Raw genomic sequence first — 12,017 nt, forward strand, 5'->3', positions numbered from 1 at the left:
AAGATTTTTTAAATCTTTCGGTCCGGCATTTAAAGAGTGATACATGGTTTTTGTTGCGCAACTCATAAACGTGGCAATCGGCGCGCTTTGGTGGAATAAGGTGGTACAGCCGTGACCCAGGCACACAGATACCGCCCCAAACTTTCTTGCAGAGTTCGTCTCTTCTCACATTTAGGCGAGTGGAGTTTGCAGCCACAATGGCGTCTTTGTAGCTCAGCGCCGGAAATAATATACGTAGAGCTCTTTTCTGAACTCTTTCGATCATGTCCTTGAGGTAAATTGGTAGGCTAGTAGACCAAGTGACGCAGGGATCAAAGCGGGATCAAAGCGGGCAGTCCCGAGCGGACAGGATGGATGGGCCTAAAGGCCATATTGCCCCGCTCAGGTAGCCAATCAGCCAATCAGAAGAGTGTTTCTTATGAGGAGACGAGCCAGCCGAGGAGACAGAGTAGTCTCAAGAGAGGATTAAGTTTAAGCTTCAAACTGTCGGTTGGCAATGTCTATAGCAGGAGCTGGCCGCTCTCAAGACTGTGTCAATTCAGCAGTTCGTAGCGAGGCTCATTTTTGTGCGTAAAAGTAGGATTTGGCCGCAAGGTGATAAGTGGGTCGTCCTTTCACGAGATTTTCCGTTTAGATCAATGATTCATGATTGTAATTTTTGCATAAAACGCGCGCAGTAAAAAAAAGAAACATGTCCTATTCTTCTGTCAAACTTGAAGCATCATAATTTTTTCTCCCATAATTCACTTCATTAACTCAGGACATTAGCAATTTTTCAAAAGGGGTTTTATGGCCGTTCATAATTCCTGACTGGTTTTACAAGGTATTAAGTTGGACTTTGTTCTTATATCTGTCAAGTTGAGTTAAAAATTTATTGCCGGCTTGTAATATCCGGACAAAAGTGCACGAAAGATGTAATCTGGTAATATCATGTGCATCACTTTATCTTACTAATGATATGTTTTTTGAACCAAACTCGACCAGTTCAGCTGTGAATTAAGAACTTTTAAAACTTTCTTTTTATTGGTACCGAAGTTGTTCCACGAATCTAAAATTCGATTAAAATAATAGGAATGATAAAAAGCCAGCTTATGTTCGTGCAACTGACACCTGTTTGTCACCTGTTGAATGGAGTTCGGTGATGAATTATTCTTCAGTATTCAACAGGTACCGATCAACAGCTCTATAATTCGTAACTGGTCCTGCTGGGTAGAGATCTGTATTACATATAGGTAGACAATTCTATGCCGCTGCGATTCCATTTGTGGCACTACCACAAAACAGCTTTTTAAATTAGTGTATCATCTGTTTGCACATCGGCTGATTATTCTGCTCGTAGAGGTTTCAAGTTTCTTTTAATCGCGACGTTTTCCATAAGTAGATTCATGTAGACTCATTTATAGCAATTTTGCGGTTAAAGTCATGAAGGTATGTTAAAAATTTCTATTATCGACACGAGTACATAAAAATGTTTGTCTTCGATCAAAAATAGAAAAAAATATGTCGCTAAAAAGTGCTGTGTAAGATAACTATTATCGAATGCACCTTCCAAACCTGAGCTTTATAAATCGGCTTCAACTCTTGTGAGAAACTACCATTTCGATAGCTGTCCACCCGAAAAAGGTCAGAAAGGAGTAAAAAATTGATGCGTGAAAAAACATTTGAATAAGCTGAATTAAAACGAAAATCTCATGAAATCTAAAATACTCCGGCATGAGCCCTATTCCCTCCTCTGGCTTGCCTTTAAATCAATGGGCATCTCCCTTTCTGGCCACAATTCAGTAAAGTTTTCACAATTTTACCGGTTGTTTAAGTTTTTTTTATTTAGAACTAACTCCAAGATTATATTAATTTGCATACCTCACGAGATGTTTTTTAAAAGAAATTATCTAAATTTACGATGATTTCGTGATGCGGCTTGGGAAATTGCAAAGAAAATCACTTTTCCTCCGCTCCGTGAAAAAAAAAAAAACACGATTGGTCTCAAGGGCTAAAAAAAAAATAAAAATAAAAAGGAGGAATTTGTCAGCGTTTTATCGGTGTTCGGTTTACTGATTATTCAAATATGGATCTATCAAGAGATCGAAAAGCACCTGTTGCATTTTCTTATTTTGGCTCGAAAGATGAGAAAAATAAAATAACCAAAACATATCAAGTAGAGAGAATTGAAAGAATCAAACAAAAAACTTGATAATTTGCCAGCTTATTTGTATGAGTTTTGGCAAAGTAATCCGTGAAAGAATTAAAAGATGCTGGCAAAAACGAATGAGATATCTGCTGGTTTCAAACTGGTTTACAACATGAGTAATCGTCGCTTGTGCTATTGAAAAGTCGCTTTTGTATTGAAACATTCGAACACATTTATCGGGATTAAACTTGGCTTTGAAGTAGGACCCCTCATTGCGAGTTTTCATTCGGTGGCACGCGCACGTAGAAAGGACAAGATTCTATTGAAAAACATCATGGTGCCGCGACTGTTGTTTTTTTCGCTTTGTTCAGCCGCGAGATTCATACTGCGAGTGTGGCAAAAAGAAGAGCGCTTAACGTGCAAACATCACGGCGTTTTTTTTTTGTTTTGTTTTTTTCTTTGCGACCTTTCTTTTCTGCACACAGGTAGTGAAGTGTCTTCCGTCGAGGCAATAAGAATTATGTCTAATGGACAAAATCGACCGGTAAACATCTTTTTACATCAAGAATATTCGAAATTGTGAAAAAACCCATAGGACTGCCTCATTTTTAGCATTACGAAGACCGTTTTTCAAAGCATTGTTTTTCCTGAAATCCCTGGAGCAGAATTTCGCTAACTAATCCTCTTTACTAAGGTTTAATCACTTAGTTAGGGAACGCGCGCGCGACGTTTCGAATTTTTCTCGAAAATATTCCATATTTGCCGGCTTTTTTGTTTCTATGGTAAACATTGAAGACACACAAGACAGGGTATTTGAATCATTGCTTCAGCAGAGGCGGATGACGATTCCTTTAAATTTGATAATTGTCTTAACGTATACTAATTTATTCTTATGCAAATCACTTCGGCGCGAAAGAAAACTTGGGGTGGGGTCGGCTGTCAACATTCCAACCGCAAGATAACAAGAAATGTTGATTCGCTCGAGTAAGCACGGATTTCCGTCAATTGTACTTCACTTAACCAGCAAAAATAAACACTGAATTATGCGTGAAATGTTAACTGACAATTGCAAGTTACTGATCAAGCTATCTGACCATGTAACAGTTGTATTTTAACACATTTGTGGGGGTGTTCTTTCGAGAATTAACTGGTGGTTGAACAGATCATACCGAAAGAATTTGTAAGAACCGAAAGTAGTAACTTGGCCTTATATGGATCAGACCTCAGGGGGTTGTTTTTCGTGACAACCAATCACTGAGAAGACCGCTTGTGTTTAGCCAATCAGCGACTGTCTGGTTCGTTCGATCGAACAGCCAGTAACTGATTCACATCGAAGTAAAGTTCTGTTCTCATCATTCGCTCGAGAAAATTTTTGAAACAGTTATTCCAAAATGATGAACAGCTTTCAACAAGCGTACTACGATACTCCCGATTCGCTCTCGCTGCAAGAAATGGTGGAGTGCGATAGCCGGGAAATGGATTTTAATTTGAACGATCCGTTGTTTCAACTGCACGAGCAGGGTATTTTTCAAGATTTACAGCAGTTAACAGTAAAGCATGAGAGGCCCAGAACAGAATGCCATCCCGCAGCCGATTTAACGAACTTGCAGTGGCTGCAAAGCGTTAGTATACCCATGGAAAAAGGCTCGGCAAGCGAGAAACAAGTTATGGTTGATCCTAATACTGCGTTACCTGTACAGTGGCCGAATCAGCAACAAGTTTCCATGTCCCAAGTACACACTCAAGTCAACGTTACTGCTGTTCCACCTCCTCAGATTTTGCAGGCACGTGCGACAGATTCGAAGCCCAAAATCCACCAGCACAATGCAAAAAATGGCTTAAAAGATAGCTTAAAGTCGCAGGATAAAGCCTACCCGAAGCCTCTGTTTTCATATTCGTGTTTAATCGCTATGGCCTTGAAGAACAGTGATTCAGGCACACTCCCAGTCAGTGAAATCTACAAGTTCATGATGTAAGTTTCATTTGGCGCCTGAAATGGACCATGGCAATTTTATTAGACTAATATCCGCAACGACTTTTGAAATCTTATTTGTTTTGCTTTCTACAGGGGAAAGTTTCCATATTTCAAGACCGCTCCGGATGGATGGAAGGTGAGTGTTAATGTTTTTATCAAATTTATTCTTCGCATGGCCGGTACCTGCGAATTTTGAATTTAAAAACATGGAGGTTGTAACGGTTCGCGTTGCAAAGCTACACTCGCTTTTCTTCTGGGAAATTCTCTCTCAAAATTTGCCAGGCTTGTCATATTTGTAACGTTAGATAAGATCTTGGGAAGCTCTGACCAAACTTCTGCAAAACTTTTCTGTTGTTATCTCAACGGTTTCCTGAAATTTGGCACTTGAATGGTTTTCTTTGCTGCATTACAATGGGTTCCGAACAGCTGACAGCAGTTGAAGTCATGTTCAAAATATCATATAGTTGTCGATTATTTTGGGAATTAAACTTCGATTCTTGAATATTTTCTTCTACAAAATGGAAATATTTTACGAAGATTGAAAATTTTGACAGCGGTATGGTATTTTCATTGCATTTCATTCGCTTTCATGACACGAGTAATGCTAGTGTTTATTGAGTCGGATGTAACACAATGGACTGAATGTTGTTCGACTAGGAAGTGTTGCAGCTGAGGATTGTGGTCAACGCAGGGTTTGCTCGATCGAAGTTCTATTTATGGGTGAAATTCTGACACTAGTGAATCAATGCGAAGTAGTGAATTGCTGTCGAAACTGTCGACCAAAAGGGCATGTCAAAATGTATTCAAAATGAAACTTCATCGCGCTCCATCCTCTTAAAATCATACCGTGAATTTTATCAGCTTGTGTAAAAATATTATTTCGCCAAAAGTGCACCTAGGTTTTGCAGTAGATGAACGATATAACGCGCAGTTGAATCAAGATATTTTAATGTTAAATACAGTGTTTACGGATCCCGCGAATTTGCGAGATTCAGCCATTACTGAAATGTGAATATTGCGATACAAAGGGTGGGGCTATAATTTTATTTATGGGTGGTCAGATAACAATTGGCCATTTAATTCTTTTCATCTCTCGGACTATTCGTTGCGATGCTAGTCTATGTTACGATGAAGTAGAGACGGAATCCGTGAAATTAAGCTCTTTTCGGCATGAGCGCGCGAGATTGAGGATATGAATACTGAACTCCACCCGAAATATCGCAACTGAATTCATTTTGAAATAAATTATCGCCGTATATTTCGTTTAACCGTGGTGAATCATTCGCAAAACTAGCAGAATGCAAGCTTAACGGGTCCTATCGCGAACGACGTAGAATCTTAGCCTGAAGAAAATTATTTTAGACGATAATTTTTCATATAATATTTCTTCTTGAAACTTCCCCTCCAACAGGTGGTTGCAACTGTGAATAATTTATGTTCATTCTAATTAAGGTTCGCAGTGCAGCAACAGTACTTCGCAATTTCCTTTTTCCTTCCTTTTTTCCGACCCTTCAGCCAAAAGATAAAAATTTTAAGATTCACTGAAAGTTCATTGTGTATAACTTGAGCTCATTTAAAACTTATATTCACTTGTCGTAACTTGCACGTAAAAATCGATGCCCAGAAATTTAAATAAATATTCCACGTCTATTTTGTCATGATAGCGACACTTTTGTCTTAGTCTTTTTTCTAATCTTTGCCTTGTTTTAAATAGTCTTGAGAAAATGACATAATTTTTTGTTCATCTTTACAAAAAGATTTTTTTACGTAATTGGTGAAAATGTCAAAATTGTACCCAGTGGGAAATTTGGTTTGTGAAACACTACCCAATACAAATTCATCCTTTCGAGGAGTTAATTGCAGTGTTTTTATCTCGCTCGCAGTAGATTATTTGTTTCAGTCTAATTTATTTTCGGATGTCTTGCAAAAATATGACATAAAAAAGAAAAATATCGTTTACTTAACTATTACGTGATATTCAGGTTTGTGCAAATTATCATGCTTGAAAATGAATCCAGTTTTCATTCCCGTAAACGTCGATGACATAATTTCGTGCTGGTAAAATAATATGAGCGGTCAAATATTCTTGTTTGAAAATTTTTTGCTTCAATGTTTCGAATTTTGGTTCCTATCTGGAACGAGAGTTTCCGACTTGAATTTGTTCAACCTGTATGCATATGAGTTTTTGTAATACCATGTTGAGTTGACAAATTCTTCAAATTAATTTGCAAGCAGTAAATGATGATAAGTTATTCCTTCCTATGTCGTGAAAATTAAAAAATGACACTTAGATTTTTTTGTACAGAGAAAGTTAATCTTCCCTTAGTGACCTATTAATGATGTATGATTTTCTTGAACCGCACCTCAATTTGCAGTGATTTGAGGAGAGGAAAGGTTTTCTGCTCTATTTTACAATTTAAGATCTCAATTTTCCTTAACTGAAGAAATATTTTGATATAGATCTCTCTTGCATTCTAAACTACCATTGAGAAGGGTTTCAGTGTGAATGGACAAGTTATCAGAAAAATTTTTAATTAAGAAAATATTTCTACAAGGATTCCTTGATGTATAATACACCCAATGAATTTACCAGAATTCACAGTTTGTGAATAATTTTGTTCTTGCATGGGGCAGTTTTAGGGAATTAAACTAGCTTTTTCCATGTGATACTTTCCATTTAATGTTGAAATCAGAGTGCAAATACGTATGCTAGATTAAATATTTGTTCCATCTACTTTTCACCTGTTTGCAACTTTTCAAACCAGTGCAATAGTTACTTAACCACAGTCTAACATTCATACAAAGTAAATAAATGCAAATAAGAGATAACATTGGAAAATTACGTCCTCTCAAAGACAAAGCGTTTTCCAGTGTGGTTCAAAATGCACACTATTATTGATTTATTTCTTGAATTTCTTTTGGTTTCATTAACTTATAAAAATTGCATCAAATACTACACAAGATAAGAATCTCTAGGGGCTAACTGATGATCTGCAATAATGTCAGCTCAATTAGAGCAAGTAATTCTGATGTTTGAGAAAGCATTGGAAGTGCTTTGTAGGTGCTTATGACTACTAATTAACAAAACACTGTCACTAATATTCTATGTAAGGTTCTATTTTATCTGAGTGTTGAGTATAACACATTACAATTACTATGTGTGTGAGAAACCATGTAATAAGCACATCAATGCAATTCAGACCAAAACTTTTGACATTCTTGGGAAAGGTTTCACCACAAAATATCAAGATTCTCACAAGTACTTTAAAACTGAATTATGATAAGAATTCCATCCGAAGCATTATACCATAAGTACATGTACTTCATTCATCTAAGCCGTGTTTTGAAGAAGGTTCTACAAATTTTTTTCAGTGAACAAGACCTGCCTGTCTGAGACCAGATATTATTATTCTTCACAGTACTGTGGGGTTTTAAATTAAAAACCATGAATCCATTATTAGTAATCAAAGCTCTACTCTAAATGCCTCTCAGATTTATTTTCAATTCTCAATAAAAATGTCATGCAGGGCCTTTTCTAACACAAGTTGCCACTTCTTTTCAGAATTCTGTTCGACACAACCTCTCATTGAACAAGGCCTTTTGTAAGCTGGAAAGGCCTCAAGGTGCCTCTCAGAGAAAAGGATGCCTGTGGTCCTTAAAACCAGAGAGACGTGAACAAATGGATAAGGAAATAAGAAAATGGAAGAAAAAACATGCTGAAGCTATAAGAGCAAGCATGGCAAATCCAGGTATGTGAGGACTTAGCATTGTTTTCTCTTTTCCTTGACACCCTAACAATGATATGCATTATCTCTCTACTTTCCTGAAAGCCTGCACAGCTGGCTGTATTGTGTACTTTTTAAAGAGCCATAAGTAGTGCAGGAATGCATGTAGGCTACTGTTGTTTAAACATATTCTATAGATCTGGAAAGGAAAATTTGCCTAATGGTCAGTAGTATCTTGACTTAAAGATCATTTCCTAAATTCCCATGACCTTTAAGTGAATGTTTGACTCTTAAATTGTACTTTGGAAGAAATGAAACAAAAATGTTCTAGAGTAAGAAATTACTCTAAAAAAATTCTTCTCAAGCTTATGTAATATTGGCTTGCTAAGTAAATAACTGCAGAGTTGAGTTATATGGCTTCAAAACTATGGAACTCTCTTCTGGACTCTTTTAGAACATCTGACTTTTGTGATTTCAAGCGCAAGATTCTACAGTGTAACTCTTTCTCAAAGTTAAATTTTAGAATGTTACAATTTTACATTTTAGTAGTATTTAGAACTATACTTGTAACTGGGTGTGGACAAAACCTGGCCTAGGCCATGGCCTACCCTGTGGCCTACCCTATGGCCTACCGGTGCTCAGATTTTTAAAAGGATAGCATTGCTGGAAACCTTTCAACGTTTTCCTGAGTACTGTCTTACCAACGACTTTCTTCTGCTGTTTTGGTGGCCACATTCCGATCAAAATTTCTTAACCTGATAGAATAAGGAAATCGAGGAAGCATTTAACAGAAGCTGGTTAAACGCAACTTTTGGGCAAACATCATCATAGCAGCTCTCCTTACAAATTAGTGCAATACTGGCCCTTTCTTTGGAGAAGCAAGTAAAGTTTGCAAAATGTTTACAATGGCGATGCGTGCGTGTCCCAGGGTGCTTGTTGCAAATTCAATACTCTACAGCACTTGAGGGCACTTAAAAAATTGGCCTAGTACGTAATGTTTGCGCTTTCTTACCTGGATATGTATGCTCTCCAATATAATACCGTTTATTACATTTTTACACCAGCACTCCACTATGTTACCAACTGACAGCCTGCATCATAAAGCCGCCATTTTGTATATCCTCGCGACCACGCAATATTGGCCCCTCCTCTGCCCTCCCTCTTAACCTACCATTATGGTTGAGTGCTGTGACATTTGCAGTGTTTTGTTCTCTCGGACGTTGAAAATCGTGTTAGCGACCTCCTAGTATACAATTTTTATAGACAGATAATTGTACACCAGTGTATTCGTTCAACTCTTACTGATTTTATTTTTATGTTCTTAAAAATCTGACCACTGGTAGGCCATGGCCTAGGCCAGGTTTTGTCCACACCCCTTGTAACTTGAAGATACTAGCTTATCCTTTAGCTACTCCAAATTCGAGATTAAATAAAGTATATGTAGGTATGTAGAGAAATGCTCTGCATGATTATTAGCAAGTAAGTGTGCCTTTGGTGAGAAGTGTAGCGACTGTGACTGATTCCCTCCTGGTAAGTTTTATTGATTAGAATTAGTCACTTTGCTAAGATAAATCTTTCTCAATTTAATTTCATATGTTTATCCTAGAAGAGTTATCCATCTCAAGTGAGGACTTAGAAAATTCTCCAGAGCTGATTCAATCAGAAAATTGTGAAGATATGGCAGCAGCAGATGCAGCCAAGGAACTATTCGGTAATGATTTGATTCAAGAAATTCAACAAAATGAAGTACTCGATTGGGATGACATCATCTCTCAAAGCACAGAGCTTCCACTTGACCCAGCACTCAGCACTTGTACAACCTTGCCAATGTCTACACCAATCAATGGTATTCATGGGTGTGATCCCATCACGACCACAGTAGAAATAGAAAATTCTGGGCAGTACTTTGTTAATGGTGATGGGCAGGATTTTGACATCTCATTACCCATAGTGTCACAATACTACAGCTTGCAACCACAACATATCAATGTGGGATTTTGATTTATCGTAGATTTAGCTAGGACTTATTGAAAAAATAATTTGTTAATTACCATACAGAGACCATAAATTTCTTTAAGTCTTCTCTATATTGAAATGTAAAAGCATTCTTAAGTAAGGTGAAAATGCATGTAGAGGTTTTTTTTTTAATCAAAAGCATTTTGAATTGAAGCAGCAACACTTCAAAAAACGCTTTACAGGGTTTTCTGTTCAGGAATACGAAGATCAATACAGAGCTTTTTATCTTAAGATCTGCAAAATGTGTTGGAGATGACCCTTAATTAAGGGCACAAATATATTTGTTCCAAGTTGACTTACTGATAAAGGTTAAAAAGTATTTATCACCCTGGGACACAAAATTCTGTCATAAGACAACCCTGCAATGCTATCAATGCTTTTACCTACAGTCGCATATCTTTTGAGGTATTAATATTAAATATTTCATTTTCTCTAAACATTTCAAATTATTTCTTAGATTATTTGTTTTATAACTGTGGTCTGCAGTCATAATGTCAAAAATTGTTCAAGCAATAATTGCATGCTTTGTATATGCACTTATACCTTTTATTATCATAATGTTATATCTGTGTGTTTATATTGCATTTAGTATCTATACCTGTATATTTATAAACTTTTATTGGTAATGCCACAACTAATTTAAATTGTAGGTGATTTCTTTTAATTAACAAGACTTGAATGGGAGATGAATTGGAGAATGAGTTGTTGTGCATAGAATTTGGTGTCGTGTCTTTGTTCCTCATCTGTAAACTCAAAGTTTGCATTACACTTCTTATTGTAGTCACGTGGTTCTTGTGGTAAAATTAAGTTAATAATAGATCCCCTTATCAGAGAAAGTGTTTCTCTGCATAACAAGTGTATAAACATAACTCCTAGTCGCATGAAAATTTTCAAAAGTCTTTTCTTTTACTCTGAGCATTTATTGCACATTTTGATTTGTTAACTGGAATCACTCGGTCCTTTAATTGCATGATTGGTAATTAATGCTTTAGCCTCATTTTTTACCATCACATAATGACCTTGTCAACAACAACATCCCTAAGTTATTGTATATAGAACCATTAGCCAGCTTAGCAGCATTAACCATCACTTTACACAAAATATAATCGATAGTCAAAAGTTTGTACCATAGATTCACCACTAATTTAAATTTGTAGCTAGTATTTATTTTGTTACACTAGAGGTATATTTCTTTCAAGTGCTGACATAACATTGTGCTGATGTCATGTAAAACTTGCTCTCATTTTTGGGACTGATCATGTTACCAATAATAGGATCAGTCAAAAGATGGTGTGGAAATTGATAATAATGTTTAATAATAATATATGGTTAATGTACAACTTGTAAATAAGATCATTTCTTTAGTGAACTATTGTATCTCAGATTCAAAGCTTGTAGAGCATTATTGTATGTAGGACAGTGGGCAGATATGCTTCAGTACTGTCAATAAAGAAAAGCTCAAGGTCTTAAACAGTTTTGTGTACATGTACCATAATCAATTAGGCCGTAATTACTCGAATAAGCATCTACCCCTTAGTCATTGTCAAACAAGCAACCCTCTTGAATAAGTGACCCTTCTCCTGCACTTCCTTGAATTGTAGTGATACATTTGGAAATCTTATGTTGCCACTTAATTGCAGTGGAATCAGCACAGGAAAAGATTTTCTTTGCATGCAGAGTTTTTTTGTGCATTCTTTTCTTTTTTTTGTCCTATTGCTGCACTGATTTCACAAGCACCCCCCCTTGATTTAGTGCCCTCTTTCCACTCTGAGGTACTCATCCTTTAAGCCAAAATTTCAAATAAGCCCTTGGGTGCTTATTGAAGGGAATACAGTATGTGAAACTATCAATGAAATACCAGCATGTCTCCTCTATCAAGAGAGGCATCAACAGACCGTGAACAAACAGTGAAAATGCCATTATGGTAACCAGGTTTGGGTTAGGACTCTTACAAACTTATAAAATTCTATGACTTTCTATGATATTTTCTTTGTTATTTTTTTAATGTTCTCCATAACCTTCCAAGAAAAAAAGGGAAATTTAAAATCATGCAATGAATGAGGGCCACTAGTTACTCAGTTGAAGCACGGTCCCGTGTTACCCTCATTAAATAAAGTTGATTGATTGAATGTATTTTCCCCTGGCCAATCTTAAAACTATCATCTTTGGTAAT

The 12,017-nt window shown here is 36.6% G+C and overlaps 1 protein-coding gene across 2 annotated transcripts; it reads left to right on the forward strand.

The window, feature by feature from the left end:
* The first annotated feature begins 3,439 nt into the window (after positions 1-3,439).
* LOC111337539 (uncharacterized) lies at positions 3,440-11,315 on the forward strand. 2 transcript variants are annotated; one of them, XM_022943878.2, is made up of 4 exons: positions 3,440-4,100; positions 4,197-4,239; positions 7,666-7,852; positions 9,435-11,315. In XM_022943878.2, exons 1-4 carry the CDS (start codon positions 3,520-3,522, stop codon positions 9,827-9,829), a joined length of 1,206 nt encoding a protein of 401 aa, XP_022799613.1. In that variant the 5' UTR covers positions 3,440-3,519; the 3' UTR covers positions 9,830-11,315. The 2 variants fall into 2 exon arrangements, with proteins under 2 accessions (XP_022799613.1, XP_022799620.1); XM_022943885.2 differs by having other exon boundaries at positions 3,446-4,100; positions 9,438-11,315.
* The last annotated feature ends 702 nt before the right edge of the window (positions 11,316-12,017 follow it).

Source organism: Stylophora pistillata, chromosome 3 (assembly GCF_964205215.1).
Source record: "Stylophora pistillata chromosome 3, jaStyPist1.2, whole genome shotgun sequence".
Taxonomy (NCBI): Eukaryota; Metazoa; Cnidaria; class Anthozoa; order Scleractinia; family Pocilloporidae; genus Stylophora; species Stylophora pistillata.